Raw genomic sequence first — 16,499 nt, forward strand, 5'->3', positions numbered from 1 at the left:
GGTCTTTTTTCACGCCCTCATTGTTGTCCTGCAAGAGATTGACGATGTGCGGTGTCAGTGCACAGATGAACTATTGATTTTGTCATCTCAATTGAAAATGTCTTGGCATAGAACACATCCGGTTCCAGTCATTTGGACGACTTATGTTCATATTGTGTTCGGTCATATTCCATTTTGTGTCTTCGGTGCACTGCCAGCATTAATGATTCACTCAAAGTCAACCTGTGTCTTTAAAACACTCGGGCATCATCGGAATAATTTCACAATTTATTCATCTGCATCATAATCATTCATATTTATTTTACAATGTTTGCTGCACGTAAAACTATAAAATATATATATTTTTGGGGTGTCTGGATTAATTGGATTTCAATTATTTCCTATGGGAAATGTTGCTTTTGTTTTTGTACAATTCAGTTTTAGTCAAGACTTGAATTCAAAAGTAATGTTAGTTAATAAGTTAAAAGTTACTTTTATTGGTTACATTTAGCAGCTGCGTAAGGCACATTAACCAGGTTACAGACATCTTATCAGACGCAACTCAAAGGCGGACACAATATGAGCTCTACTTGCGGACATAAATTGTAGCTGACGCACCAATGAACTTAGCATACCGTGCTAACGTAACACAAAACAGGCACCTAAAAATAGTACACACGAAATGGCGCTACGAACCTAGTTTTGGATTTGAAATTGTAATGCGTTAGATCACTCGTTAGTGGGGGGGGGGAAAAAGGTGATGATTGTAGAGTACCACATCACTGCTCACAGGTGTCGACAAGCGCTGACATTCCCCGCCAAAATATAGCTACAAAACTGGACAAAAGAATATTATATATATACCAATAGAATGGACAATGCAACATAAAGTTGTGCCTTGAGATACAAGTGAGACACTAGACTGCATTCGATTTTTTTTTTTTTTTTTTGCTCGAGATACGAGCGCTGTATGGTGGCGGTAAACTCAACAACTAAGCAGCAGTTTGTCAGATAGTGAAGAATTCCTCAAATAAAGGCTTCAACTCAGAAAACAAAGAATTACAACTTGACTGCTAGCTTGATGCTAACGCTAATGAAACTATATTTTGTCGTGCTATAACCCTTTAAACAACATCAGAGAGAGCTGAACTACGGTCACAAATGGTTTAATTATATTGGAAAACGTTTTTGTCTTTTTTTGGGGCGAGGGGCTGGAACAGATTAATGGCATTTCCATTCATTTCAAGGGGAAAAGATGATTTGAGAGACGTGTTTTGAGTTCTAAGCATGGTCACAGATTGAATTAAACCTGTATCTCAAGGCACGTTGAACACGCTCCCATATGGTTGACTTTTGGTGTCCCTCACAACGCTGAAATGTTTGAAAATGATCCATATTTGATGCAAAATACATTTATACCTTCTTTTAAGCGCGGCTTGTATTTTTTGAAAATAATCTCTTTATTGTACTACAGTTTATCGTCACATCTTTGTGAATTTTTTAGCAAACGATCATTTTTGGGGGATACAAACAGCACCCAACCTTTCGTGACAAATGTGATCGTGAAGCAAAAAAAAAAAAAAAAAGTGAATTGATTTCCAGCGTGCCAGAGCTTGTGTTTTATTTAGTGAGGTGTCGTCGGAGGCCGACAGGAGAAGAAAAAGAAGAAAAGTTCCTCTCTGCTGTCCCGCCTCAATCAATATCCCATTACGCCGCAAAGCACTCGCAGCACACAAAGACAAATAAGACCATAAATTACTACAGCTCCTCTCTCTCTCTCTCAGTTGGTTTCTTGGCTCTGGGCTTGTTTGGACTTTTTTGGGTGTTGATGAGACGACAAAAAGAAGTGAAGATGGCGGAGAGGAGAGGCCCATCAAAAAAAAAGAGAAAAGAAAGAGTGATCCATGCAATAAGACAATGTTCTTATGGAAGTTTGTTTTAATTGAAAGCATCTTCACAGACATGCAGCGTCACTGTACAACACACACGCACGCACGCACGCACGCACGCACGCACGCAGTCGTATTTACATATCACAGTGACTGATGGGTCAAAATGGATGCCAGCAGGTTTACACTGTCGTATTCCAGGTGATTTCATGGCAATGACGAGGAATCATATTCTTTTTTTTGTTTCATTTTATAGCCTCCGTCTTGTGTAAAAAAGTAGTCTTTTTTTTTAATTATTATTTGAATTTTTTCCCTCAATGTTGTGTGCTACAATAAGTGTGTCAGACACACATCAGCTTCATTGGCTCCCTGCAATAACAAAATATACACTCAAATCATAAAATGACGACTTCATTTATGTTAACATTATTGGTTTCATTGTATCATACAAAACCAACTATGTTACTATAACTTAAAATAATAATAATTATATTCATATTTTATTATTTGTTTTTATTTTTAGGTATTTATTTTTTGATGTAATTTAATTTATAAATTACACAACAGTGTGTAAATAATATTGTGCACTTAATTGGTTTTACAAGTATGAATTGATTTTATTTCTATAATTTTTAAACAAAAATATAAATACAGCAATACGTTATATGGACTTTTAAAAGTGTTATTTAATAAACATTATTAAATTGTATATTTTGTATTCATTTTCCTAAATTTATTTTTGAACTGTATATTATTTGCTATAGATTATACATGTAATAATGTACATTAAAAAAATAATTGTGGCTGTCATGCAGAAACCAAATATGGGCCATTTCATATTTTCTCACAAATCGATACTAATGATGCAATTTTCCCAATGTTGTCTGTTATTTCTACGCATTGTAACCAATCTTACGTTTTGAAAATAGCTTGAGATCAAATCTATTAACTCCGCGTCAACTGTCTGAGAAGTGCTGTAAAACTCCACCTCTTCCTCACTCCGCGGGAGTGTTGTCTGATTTAAAGTCGAGATATTTTTTGATTTGTTTGTTTTAGACAATATCAAATCAAAATAGTTAGGTTTGATACATTTGAGTAGGCTTGTTTTGTTAAAAATGGATCACTGTCGTGTTTCGGTGCAGAAGGAAAACTGGTCAGCCACAGAGCTACGTTTGTGTGATGACATCACCGTAGTCATTAGCTTCGGTGAAGTAATTAAGGCTTTTTGTCATTTTGGAGATGCGAGGATTCTGCCCAACAGCGACGAAATGCTAATGCAAATATATATCAATATCATACACAGTAAATTCTATATGATTATCATAGTTGGTCATTTCAAATGTGTTGTTTCAATAATTACATCTATTTAATTATGTATTCATATTTTAATGATTGATGATCTCTTGAAAAAGTTAAATATCTTTTGGTAATTTTTTTTTAATTCAACTGACAAAAAAAAAAATTACATGGAAACATTTCATGGGCTAAGGTCTAATATGTGGTGTTTTTGTAATTATATTCATAAATAGTCCTTATATGAATGAAGATAATATTATATTCAATAATTTCATTGTATATTTTTATTGACACAAAAACGAAGTCAAGTTGCCATTTCATTGCATTTGAGTGTATTTCAGTAGATCCCTGTCAACCGCCGCTTTTCTTTTTCATGAAATCATTTTTAAAAATTAAGAAAATGAATGAGAAAAAAGGCCACACTCGACAAAAATGAATTGCAATAAATAAATAAATACTTTAAAAAGTTCATAGAAAAATGTCCGACATTACCCTTTTTTGCCCGTTTAATGGAAGTTCTGTCTACAAAGATAGATCGTAATAATAAATATATTTAGGTTTTTTTTGTTTGTTTGGTTTTTTTTTGTTTTGTTTTTTAGTAACAGCTGGGTTCAAGTGGGTTTATTTGGGATATTTAATGTGTGCGTGTGTGTGTGTTTTTATGTCTATTTATTAATGAAAAAAAGTGTATTATAAAGAGTAGGAAAGTCTATTGAATACTGCTCATATCACAATGGCTACCACACCATCAAATACTCAAAGTTATCAAAACTGTACACTCAATCTTACAAGTTGCTCTTCATTAAAATACAAGTGCAGACGTAGCGCACGGCAGAGATGGACTGAGGCCCCGCCCACAATCTCGGGGGTCCGCTCAGGTCCTCGAAGGTGACGAAAATGACCGCAGTCCACTTTGAGTTCCTTATTTTCTTGGTACTTGTGTGTCTTTCCTTTGTATCGGTTAGCTAATCTAAGTCACGGTTACGAGTGTGAGTGTTGACAGGGGGCGGGAACCACAAAAGTGTGTGCGTGTGTGTGTGTGTGCGCGTGTTCAGCGGTGGCGGTAGTGTCTCATGAGGGGCACGATGCAGGACGGCGGTCCGGCCAGTTTGAGGAAGGGATGCTGGAGGAGCTCCTGCGCGGTGGCTCGCTGGGAAGGCTCGCGCACCAGCATCAGGTCCAGGAAGGAGCGCAGCACCGACAACACCTGCGACCACAGGGGGGGTATTTTTTTTTTCTAGATTTGTATTTTTAATTTTTATATTTGTAGTATTTATTTCTACATTGTATTATTTATTTGTGTATGATTTATTTGTACATTTTTAATGTATCTTTTAGCATGTTTCATTTCTTTAACATTTTCATTATTTTTTGTTTCTATTGTTTAATATTCCTTTTTTGTATTTTATTTGTAACATTTATTTTTACATTTTATTATTTATTTTGACATTTGAAAATAATATTTTGACATTTGTATTATGTAATGTTTATTTATTTGTACATTTTAAATATATTTCTAACACTTTTTTTTACATTTTAATTTTTAATTTTACATATTTTTCTTTATTTTTTATATTTTTAGTATTTATGTTGACATTTCATTTTTTATTTTTAATATTTGTATTTATTTTATTTTTTTAGATGTGTTTCTTTTTTGGTAGTTCAATATTTAGTTTTACATTTGTTTTTCAACTTGTGTTATATATATTAATATTTATGTCTATATTTGTATAATTTATTTTTTTCTTTTTGTCATATGATCAATTCTTATATTTTTTTATTTACATAGTGTTTATATTTGTATTATTTCATTTGTACAGTTTTTTAGTTTAGTTTTTATTTGTTAAATGTGTAAATTCTTTAGATGTTTTAATAAAATGACATTATAACAACATTATACTTTTAAGTAAAATAGTTTTCCTATGTGTCTTTAGATTATTATACCGTGTCTCATTTCTATTATTTCTTTTTTTAGATTTATTTCTATATCGTTTGTGTTGATTTGAAAGTATGTATTTAAACATTGCAGCGTCGGCAACCAAGTTAGCTACACAATTAGCCAATCGAATGCTAACGAACACGTATGTCGTGAGTAAATATCACTTGGTAAATGCTGACCGCGAACCCAACCATTCTGAAACGATGAATACAGAAATTAGCACCCTGGCTAGCTGCTGGAACTGTTCCGCTGAACAATTAGCGCTCGGCACGGCTAGCTCACGCTCACCTTGTGCGACTCTTTTAGCCGCGGGGGCAAGTTGTCGCGTATCCTCCTCATGGCCTGCAAGGGGGGCTCGTTGAAGTACGGGGGCTCGCCGTCCACCATTTCGATCACCATGATGCCCAACGACCACACGTCCACCTACACGCGCACGCACGCACACACATCATGCTTCGTGTGTTTACAATATTAACATAAAGTGAACATCGTGTAGGACGCGCTCAAGAACCGCCCGCAATACAAGAATATCTCATAGCGAGAGACCATCTGAAACACTTTTTTAACACTCCCACACACTTTGAACACATTTAGACTTATAAAAACACACTTTTTAAACACATAGTAAACGTACTTGTAAAAAATTGTTAGCATAGAAATTAATGTACGTATTGTAGTGTCTATGTTGGAAATTTGGGATGCGCAACCTGCTTTTTCGGGCCAATACAAGTATAAATATTCACACGTTTCAATGAACACAATGACAAATAATTGTGAACAAAGACCTTTCCTTCTTTCTGCCGCACATGATGATTCGCCAAACTGCCACACTGTAGCGCCAACTACTGGCAAGGAGGACTTAGTGGAGGTCACATTTTTCTGTCTTAATATAAGGCTGGTATCGGTAACTTTGACAAGTACCCGATACCTTGAAAAAGGTCAGTATCGGCCCGATACCGACCCCTGGTATCGGTAATTGACCATCGCTTGTAAAAACTCAAATTTATACGATATAACGGCATTTCCACGACAGACACATTCCACCAAAAATATCTACGATGTAGTAGCGCCTTGTACATCGCAGGTGTGTGCGTGTGTGTGTGCATGCGTGTGTGCGTCACCTCTGTCCCATAAGGCAGTCTGGAGATGACTTCCGGCGCCATCCAATATGGCGTCCCCACCAGCGACTTCCTCTTGGGCACCTCTTTGGACACTTGGGCACAGAAGCCAAAGTCGGACAGCTTGATCTGCAAAAAAGTAGTTAAATCATGTGGACAATTATTCCATGTAAAATTTTAAAATTAAAACCAAAAATCTAAAAAAAAAATTTAAAAAAACAAACCCCCCAAAAAAAAGCTGTAATACATTCTTAAGGTTCATTTTGTGGGTATTTCAATGTGCGCTCCTCTATTTTATTAAAATTTAAAAAAACACTTCAATTAAAATTACAAAATATGTAATTATTAATAATATTCTGCTAGTTGAGTTTAAAAAAAGAAAGGTGCTACAATCATTTTATGAATTCAAATGACAAAATATGTAATTATTAATAATATTCTGGTAGTAGAGGGTTAGTGCTACAATCATTTTATGAGTTTCAAATTCAGAATTAAAAAAAAAAAACAATACTGTTTGTGGGCCTTTTGTCATATAGTTGACTGCATTTTCCTTTGTATGCCATCACAACTTTATTTAAAAGAACTTTAAAACCCTTATCTAGTTCTTTTTTAGCAATTAGCATTTTAGCTGAATAGCAAGGTGCTTACATTTCCAGCCTTCTGATTGGCTGAGCTCCGCCTTGTTGGCCTGTTCACGTGTTTGGCGAGCGTGTACATTTTTTAGATATTGTACGCGTTTACCCGTCCGTCGCTGGTGAGCAGGATGGAGTCGCTTTTGATGTCTCGGTGGATGACGCCCTGCGTGTGAAGGTAGCACAGCGCACGCAGCACCGACAAGCACACCGTCGCGATCTGCTCCTCGTTCATCCTGCCGCACGCGCGCACACGCACATACACACACACACACACACACACACACACACACACACACACACGGTGTGAAATAGATGAAGTGTCACGCATGAGACATGAGACAAATGAGCCTTCTGATAATGAACACATTGAATGGATGTGCACACACGCACGCACGCACACAACAAAGGTGAGGATCATCGAAAAACAGAAAATTGTTGTTCAATATAACAATACAAAACATGTTAATGACAATTATAGCAACGTTAAAAACAGCACCCACGAGCACACTCGCAAAAATGCGCGTTACCTAAAGCCTCGATGCCAAGATAAAATCATTCTTTGTGGCAATCTCATCGAACTCAAGTATTTGTGTTTACCAAACAACTCTGTCTTGGTTCTAAGCTAACTTTTTTAGTTTTTGTGCTTACCTAAGATAACTCTGTACTGGTTAAAGCTAAGATGACTTTGTCTTTTCCCTAAACTAACTCTGAATTAGCGTTAAATTTACTGTCTTTGTGCAACGCAAATTTGTTTGTTTTTGGTGCTAAATTTAGTAAACTTTGTCTTGTTGCTTACGAAGGACAACTAACTGTCTTAGTGCTAACCTTCACTAACTCAGACTCTGTGCTGAGCTAATTTAGTCTTTTTTGTAGTAAAATAATCTAACTCAAATCTTTGTGATTCCCTAAACTAACTGTGTTTTAGTGCTAAGCTAACTCAGGCTAGACGCATTTTAGCATTTTTTTCCTGAAAAGGCTTTAAGGAGCACTCGTATGGTTGTTGTGACAACTGTAGCTGTAATTTCCACTGTGCTATTTGAGACTAAAATGATCAGGTAGGCTCACTTTAATGATGCACGACCGTGTTGAATTTGTCAGGTTTTTTTGTTTTTTTTTTGTATTCCTTTATGAGAGAACAAAGTGTAAGCAGTCTGGTCCTCAGCCAATCTTGTCATTAGCACGCGCCAACAATCCACTCAAACGATTGGAATTAAAGCACCGAAACAATAAGCGTGGAAACTCATTAACACAGAATTAGGGGAAAGTAAAAAAAAAGTGTTGTGAAAGACTTCATTCCAGAGCATCTGTGTCGTGTTCCTCCAGTGCTCACGTTTTCGTTGCTTTAAGAATTCCATCTGGATTCACACTCCAGGCACATTTGACCAGAAGACACACACAAACAATGACGACATTCTTCAAAGTGTTTGCTCGTGTATCTAGTTCATACAACGTGTGATAACCTGTGAACACAAAGGCCATAAAAAATGCATACAACTTTTATGCTACGGCCACTGTCTCACTGTTACTGACTTCCCTTAACCTTTTTTTGAAAAATGTCAAGGGGTCAAGTGACATCTTTCCTCAGTAATCTTTTACATTTTCAAAAACACTTTCATCCAGGTCATAGGAGAGAGATAGGAAATGAAAGGGAAAGTTGCGAAGGAAAAAACGGAATCCGATGAGGCACTAACTCCGGCTTCGTACTTCGCTCTCTTCGTGCTAAACTAAGTTAACTTTTTAAAAACTCTTTTAAACAGTTAACTCTTTAAACTCGGAAGGCGGGACATTTCGGAGTCGGTGACGTTTATTTAGATGATTGGGGGGTGGGGGGGGTGACATTGGCATCATTTCCTTCCCTTAGCACCGCTCCAGCTCAAAGACACCCGATTGTTATTGCAAAGCGCATTTGTTGTCTTCGGTATGTTGTGTGTGCGCACGGGTCCCCTACCTGGTGTGCGTGACGATGTCGGTGAGCGCCCCTCCCTCCAGGAACTCCATGACCACCCACAGCTCGTCTCCCACCAGGTAGCTATTGTACATGTCCACCACGTTCTCATGGTGGTAGTCCCTCATGATCACCACCTACGCAGACACACACGCATCGGCCTACATATAAATATACCTGTCATTTAATATTAGCTCTTCATCTCGATGGGAACACATTCGGGAGTTTTAACCGTAACAGGATTACACGTGCGGATTAAGCGGATTACAATGAAACTAATTAGCTGCCGAATCGACGCCCACCGAGAACACAAACGCGCACACGCATTTACAGCGTGATACTGCCTGATAAAGGAAATCCCAACATGTGCAAATACGACAACAGCTCTCGTCCCTCTTACGCGTTCATCTCTACGTATATTACGTATACAATATATTGTATGATATACTGTATATGTAAAATGTAGTTCTGTTGAAAAAAAATATATATTTGAAGGAAGACAATGGGCATGTGGCGGTAGTGGCACCTCGTTGAAGAGCAGCTCCCTCCTCTGCTGCTTCCTCAGGTCCATCTTCTTGACGGCCACCTGCTTTCCGCTGTGCTTCTCGCTGGCGATGCACACGATGCCCGTGGAGCCCTCGCCGATCTTGATGAAGCTGTCCAGGTACTCGCGGGGGTCGCCTGACGATATAGTCCACAATTACATTTTATTCCCCCCCCCCAAAAAATAGATAAATCATCCACTAAAGCAGTGATTCTCAAAGTGTGGAACGAGTACTACTCATGGTACGCAGGCTCCCTCTAGTGGTACGCACAAGAATCCCGCAATTAAATTAATGAATTTCCTTTTTTTTTGGTCTTTTTTTTTTTTTTTTTTTTTACTTTTCGATTACAGTAAAATTTTTAAGTACAGTTCAGTTATATTTAACTTTCAAATACAATACCATTTTATTTAGGCATGCACAGATAGCACTTTTTTTTTAAGAGTGAGTATGAGTAAAAGTAAATCCATTTGAGTACTCTCCAATACGAAGTACCGATAGTTTTTCAAATAACAACTTGTCATTATGACATGAAAACACTAACAGAATAAATTGGATATTAGAAAACAAAAAAATGAATCACTACAGTGGTTGGTTACCTGGATTGACTACGAGTTGCAGAGCGGCTCGGAACTGCTCGTGAGACACCCTGGAGGGCTGAGTGTCGGAGCTGGAGCCCCACGAGGGCGGAGGGTACGCCCCCGGGGGGATGTAGGGTGACGACGGCTGGGAGTACGCCCCCTGCAGGTGAAACACAGCAAGAGCGAAAGCGAGAAAAGTTGATTATTAGCGTCATCCCACCTAAAATGGACTTTTACGTTTCGAAGGATAAATTCCCGACTTTGTCTTTTTGGAGCATTCAGCCCATTCAATACAGTCAGAATCCACATTTTATTGATTTTACAGGGGTTGGCTTATTTTTACACTTGTGTGACACTTAATGAAATGGGTTACTTGAGAAAAAAAAAAATCATTGTACAATTTCTATGGGTTTTATGATGGTCAAAGTTGGACCCTGGAAGTGTAAACTTATAGAAAAAGAAATACTATTAAAAAATGTTCCAAAAAATATTAACAAAGTGAATACAAATGATATAAACATGAAATGAATAAGAATATCAAAAAACAGTTGAATAAAATAAACACTCAAATAAATACCATAACAATACATATTAATGAAAATTTAAATCATAAATACGAATAAGTTTAAAGAAAATTAAATAAATGGATAAACCAAACTACAAATTACATATGTGAAACAAAAATATACAGCATAAATAAAATAATAAAAATACTGACGCAAACAGTTGATAACCTATAGTAAATAATTAAATAATATACAAACTAGAGCAAAAATATTAAAGAAAAATAAAACAATTATGAATAAAAGCACAGTACATAAAATGGAAAAATACTAAACCAAACTAGGTAAATAAAAACCCAAATAAGGATTTAAAAAAGGCAAAAATTTATAAAATATGAATTACAAATTAAATAAGTATTTGTAAGTATTGAAAAAAAAATTCAACTTCTGACAATAAGAATAAAACATTAATAACAATAAAATACAATGAAATACACAGTAAAATAAGTACTATAAAATACATACTGCACAGTAATACAAATAAAAACAGTAATTAATAAAAACAAAATAAAATGTGAACTTTCGTCAGGAATAAAACTTTCAGTACAATGAAGAGTTTGGTTATGGGGAGCTGGACGGCGTACCTGCGGGGTGTACGGCGGGCTGGGCTGGGACGGCGGGTGGTGGTAGGGCGACGGCTTGTAATGGTGAAAGACGGGCGGGTAGGGCAGGTGCACGGGCGGGTAGCCGGGGGGCTTGGCGTGGTTCTGAGGTAGCTTGAGGGGGCCGCGCGGGTACGAGTCCCCGGTCGCCGCGTGGGGGCTGCCCTCCCGTGACGGACGCTCGTAGTCGCCCTGAGTTACAAAATACACTTATTACAATTATCATTGGAGCATGTGTGAGAGCTAAAGCACTAAATATGTATTGGAAGGATTAATAATGTGATTTCGATTACTTTTTTTTTTTCCTTACATTTTGTCATGTTTCTGACACTTTTGGATAATTAAACATGCACCGGCGCAATTGAGTGCCTGGGAAACGACGTAACGCAAGTGTCAATGAGGAACTCAACTAGTAATGGATTCCTCATTCGTTCGCTCTCACGCGTCCACTCACTCTCACAGACACACACAGAGGACAGAAAGAGCAGGAGGATCAGTCCTGACGTGTTGGGATGGTGTATAATTACATGGTGTGAACTTTTATAATCAATCACTCAGAGCAGTGGAAGGAGGCGGTGGTCCACGCTGAACCCCCGCCCCACGCCGGCTTCCCGCTGTATCGTTGCCTGGCTGGCTGTCAGCCAAAGGGGGTCTCCTGATCCATGTTGGTTAAACGCGCATTAATCTGAGTTTGGCAGGGTAATCAACAACCTAACTCAAGTGTGAAATTGAATTCGGCGGCGGAACACGGTCGAGCCCGCTTTTATGCTAAGGCTGCAAAAGAGGAAAGAGAGGGGGAAAAAAAAAAAAAAAAAAAAAAAAGTGCCGCAACATCAATTTGTCACCGAGAGCTGCTGCAGAGAAAAGGGGGAGAAAAAAGAGAGAGGGACTGTGTGTTTATTATCACGCGAGAGAGGGGATAAATAAAGCGCGTGTGGGGCTGCGTGTTGGTTACACTGAAGAAAAAAAGGAGGGCCGTGATTTCCAAGCGCAGGGATGAGCAAAGTGCGGCCCGCGGGCCACATAAGGGTCACGTGCAAATGCATTCAAGAACGGAGCGGCAATGCTTTACGATACATGATTAAGAATCCCTATTTGCTACGCATTTTGGTGATTTTCTTTCGAAATTTGGTTCATTAAAATCCTTTCAGTCCTTTGTCTGTATTCATTTATCTTTTAAAAAATATATATATAGTAAAATTAGGTATTATTAGTAAGAATTTACATATATGCATGTGCCATTTTTTTATTATATTTTTAAACGTAATTAATTAATTATGATGACATTAACTAAAAATAAATAAATAAAACATGAAATTTATTTGATCTTATTGATTTTATATGTATTTATTTGTCATTTGTTTTGCTCATTAAATAATTATATCATTGGTTTATTTTTTTTTAATTTACAAAAATGTTACATATGCATTTAACTATATTTTAAATTATTGTCATTAAAAATCGCTAATAATAATTGTAATAAAAATAATAATTGTTAATGGAATTAATGATAATTAATTATTAATCTATTATTAAAATAAGCAACTATTTTTATTAAGTCTTTGGTTAATTAATTATATTTAAATTATAAATAACATTAATGATGACAATGTATTGTCATTTAATTATTAAAAGGCTTTAACATATTTTACATGTATTTATTCTTTTTTTAATTTAACTAACATTAAATAATTGGTTATTTTTTGTTCATCATCACCAAATATTAGTAAACAATACATATATATTTAATGTTCCTTTTTTAATTAAATAAATAGTTAATAAATTAGGATTAGAATAATAAAAAATGAGAAAAGCTTATTTTTTTATTTAATAATTGGTTGATTGATTTTAATGAATTGATCATATTTCTTGTTGTATTTATATTTGTTGTGCTTGGCTTTTTTTAAATGATAATCGGACTTTGAACAAAAAAAATATACATATAGTACAAACTCATTTTAAATAAAAACATATTATGCTAAATCATTGCTGAGTGTATTAAAATGAAATTAATTCAAAATAATACAATTAAGATGAGTTTTGTTCAAATGATTTCCTATATTTTACATGCACGTCCCCCAACTACTACTGCAGTACAATCCTGCATCGCTTCCATTCTGCATTTTTTTTTTTTTTCCTCCCTTTGAGCGTCTATTTAGTGACGCGTGCAGGTTAAATGCTTTTTCATCAAGGCGCCCTGGGATCCACATCAGCAAACCTGCTGGACTCGCTGTGTGGAGGAAGAGGAGGAAGAGGAGGAGGTACAGTACTAGTGCCGCAGATGCCATCGAGCTGCGCGGCGGCCTTAATGGAGCACGGAGAGCGAGCATAAGGACTGCCCCCCAACCTCCCCCCCCCTCGGCCCCCGCGCCCCTTCCTCCCGTTGCAGGTTGACTGCACCGCTACCTCCCGCCCGCACTGAAAATACTCCAAAAGTCGCAGTACAAGCGTTAACGCTGCAGTTCGGCTCGGTTTGTAATCGGAAATCAGGATGGCGGATCAGTAGATTAGCATCATTTCAATAGCGTGGTGACACAGTGGACGGCGAGAAAGGATTCAACAACAAAAACAAAAACGAGTCCATACATTACACGACAATGGACGACTTTTTGTGAAGTGAATTCAGAGCTTGGTTCTAAATACGTAATACACGTTGGACGATAAGGGCGGAAAACGTGCCAAGACTGAGAATACTGCAGTGCTCAGCTGTGGAGGTATCGCATTAAACTGTTCATCATTTCAGTTGTCCTTCATTTCTTTTTTGGGGGAGCGTGGCTAAAATGGCACCACGTGACACATTTTGGAGCCTTCAGTCGCGTCAAGCATTTGCGACGTGTGGTTAGCTGGTTTTAGCTAGCTTTAGAGCGCCTCGTTGTCGGCCGTGAGTGCACACACGTCACGGAGAGAAGGCGGAAGAGTGACTGATTTTTTGTTTCTTTGGGCTTTGACTAAATATGACCATTAGGATTGGATGAAATACTGTTTTTACTCGTTAGTATTTTGTAGTATTTTAAAAATAGGTATGATATAGATTTTTTATGTTCTGCTCAGTCCAATTTACCTTTTTTTTTTTTTTTTTAGACCTTTTTATTCTCACTGACTAGAAGTAACTACAATATGTGGGCGATATGGACTCAATATACAAATATTTTCTAAAAATGTATTATATTTTATAATAATAATTTTCACAAACCATTTCTAATACACCTTCCAAAAGTATTTTAAAAAATGCTTTTTTAATCAAAAAGGTACAACAATTAAAATGAATAAATACGTCACAAAAGCTGGAGATTCACATTTTGAATTAAGAAGTAAAGATTTCACTTAGTTTGTGGTCATTTTTTCTTATTATTCCTGCAAAATTTTCACTTTTAGTTTCGTCCCTTTTATAAAAAAATAAAAATAAATTAAAAAAAATCACTCAGCACTCTTGTGGAACATGTTATAATGTTCAGCTTTGAATATGATTTCCTATAATATAATGAACTTATTTTTACTTAAGAAGTAAAAAATGTCTTTTCCTTTTTTTGGGAGCGTGTTCCTCATTGTGCTCTTACATAACAAGCCCATTCACATGCAGCATATTATTACTTAAATGTAGTCTTGCTCTGGGACGTCTCTTTATTGTTTTTGTCGTATACCTCGCTTGCCCTCTTCCTTCGTTCCCCTTCACTCCGCTTTCTTTCCGCTCTCCCCGTGTTCAGTATGTCACGGCTGCACGCTCGAAGCTTTAAGCGCTAATTGATCCGACTGCGGCGCGGGATGTGATGTCCATTAATGTCGGCAGGCAGGCCGGACATAAGATACTTTAAATAAAGAGTGAGCGTGCTGAGATACCCAACAGGGAACTCACTGGACACTTCAATAGGTACACCTACACCTGTAGTTTTAGCAGAGATGTTTTTCATATTTTTAAGCACATGAAATGGTCCAAATATTCATCCATCCCTTTTCCTCATAAGGTCGGCGAGTGAGCGGGAGATGATCGCAGCTGACTTGTGCGAGAGGTCAAATTTACACCTGTGGACAATTTAGGGTCTTCAAAAATGGTGAGGCACACACCACTGCAAAATACAACAACAACAAAGACACGAATCAATAGCGGATACGCCGTTTACCTTGCTGATGGTCTGCGAGGCAGCGAGGCTCTCCGACAGGCGCGGGTACGTGTAGGAGCTGTACGGGTGGGCCTGGGCAGGGTTCTTGAAGGGCCCGCCGGCCGCATAGGGGACGTTGGGCTCCTGGAGCCCGGAGCCCGAGCGGGACCTCTGCCTGATGGCCGGCGTGGGGCTGGTCTGCATCACGTACGAGCTCTTGGGCCTCTTGTCGTAGTCGTCCCGCACGCCGCCGTAGCTCCACTCGCTGTCCGGGTAGTTAATCTGCTCGCTGCGGAGGGAGGCACGGGACGGGGTTCCCACCGACGTGTCCCGGTAGTCCTGACTGGACGAACCGCCCACCGACGCCCGGTAGTAGCCGCTGGAGCCCACCCCGCTCCCCACCGTGGAGGCCACCTCGTCCGTGGAGCGCCCCTTGCTCTCCAGGTAGGTGTGGTAGTCCGGCGGGAGCTTGCCGTAGTCCAACTTTTGGGGCATGGCGTCCGGGTAGAAGGGGCTGCGGATATGGTGCGAGTGGCCGTTATGCTTGGTGAAGCGGTAGTGCCGCCCCACGCCCCAGTCCCCGTCCACGGAAAAGCCCGGCTTGTCCAGAGCGTAGTCCCGGCTGCCGGAGGCGTCCAAGTCGCAAGAGTAGCGCGAGTAGTAGTGGCCGAAGCCGTTCTCCTCGGGGCCGCCGTGGCGGGCGCCCGCCGAGGGCCTGGCGCCGGCACCCGCCTGGTGCGCGCCCGGCGGGCTCTCCTTGCGCAGCGAGTTGGAGCGCGTCACCGAGATGTTGTCGAACTCCTCTAGCAGGCCGTTGATGGACGCGTCTTTGGGGGGCCGGTTCCCCCGCACGATGGTCTACAAGAGGGGGAAAAAAAACAAACTCCATTTTAACCACAATAACCAAAGGGGGCGGGGGGGGGCGACGGCAGGCCGGTAACGATGGGTGTGCATTCCATTTCAGTTCAACTTCAGTCATTCCAGTCTGAGAACTGAATGAATTGAAATCCACAAGGGGAGACAATTTCAATTCCTTTGGCTTTGGGACAAGTATGAAGTCAATCATCACTTGCAATGAATGAACAGGCAATCCTCAAGCTGGAGTTACACGACATGCTTCAAGTCACACAATTTATTCCTTGCTGAATTTGTTCTCTTCGGTGGCACCATTCGGATATCCTGGCATTGAAATTAAGCCTAATCTGTTCCATCCATCCATCTGTCCATTCATCCATCCATTTTTCTACAGTTAGGGTCGAGGGTGAGGTGAAGCCGATTCCAGCTAACTTTGGGCAAGAGCCGGGGTACACCCT

The 16,499-nt window shown here is 38.9% G+C and overlaps 1 protein-coding gene across 4 annotated transcripts in view; it reads right to left on the reverse strand.

Moving 5' to 3' along the window:
- Positions 1–6: 6 nt before the first annotated feature.
- pak5 (p21 protein (Cdc42/Rac)-activated kinase 5) overlaps positions 7–16,499 on the reverse strand; it is a 55,156-nt gene continuing 38,663 nt past the window's right edge. For all 4 annotated transcript variants that reach the window (XM_061753940.1, XM_061753941.1, XM_061753942.1 and 1 more), the window contains 9 exons: positions 15,208–16,044; positions 11,072–11,281; positions 9,943–10,084; positions 9,328–9,482; positions 8,805–8,938; positions 6,963–7,089; positions 6,225–6,350; positions 5,392–5,526; positions 7–4,371 (listed from right to left, as the gene is read on the reverse strand). In XM_061753940.1, the coding sequence (XP_061609924.1) occupies positions 4,216–4,371; positions 5,392–5,526; positions 6,225–6,350; positions 6,963–7,089; positions 8,805–8,938; positions 9,328–9,482; positions 9,943–10,084; positions 11,072–11,281; positions 15,208–16,044 (2,022 nt within the window). In that variant the 3' untranslated portion in view covers positions 7–4,215. The remainder of the gene's footprint in view (positions 4,372–5,391; positions 5,527–6,224; positions 6,351–6,962; positions 7,090–8,804; positions 8,939–9,327; positions 9,483–9,942; positions 10,085–11,071; positions 11,282–15,207; positions 16,045–16,499) is intronic.

Source organism: Phyllopteryx taeniolatus, chromosome 18 (assembly GCF_024500385.1).
Source record: "Phyllopteryx taeniolatus isolate TA_2022b chromosome 18, UOR_Ptae_1.2, whole genome shotgun sequence".
Lineage (NCBI taxonomy): Eukaryota > Metazoa > Chordata > Actinopteri > Syngnathiformes > Syngnathidae > Phyllopteryx > Phyllopteryx taeniolatus.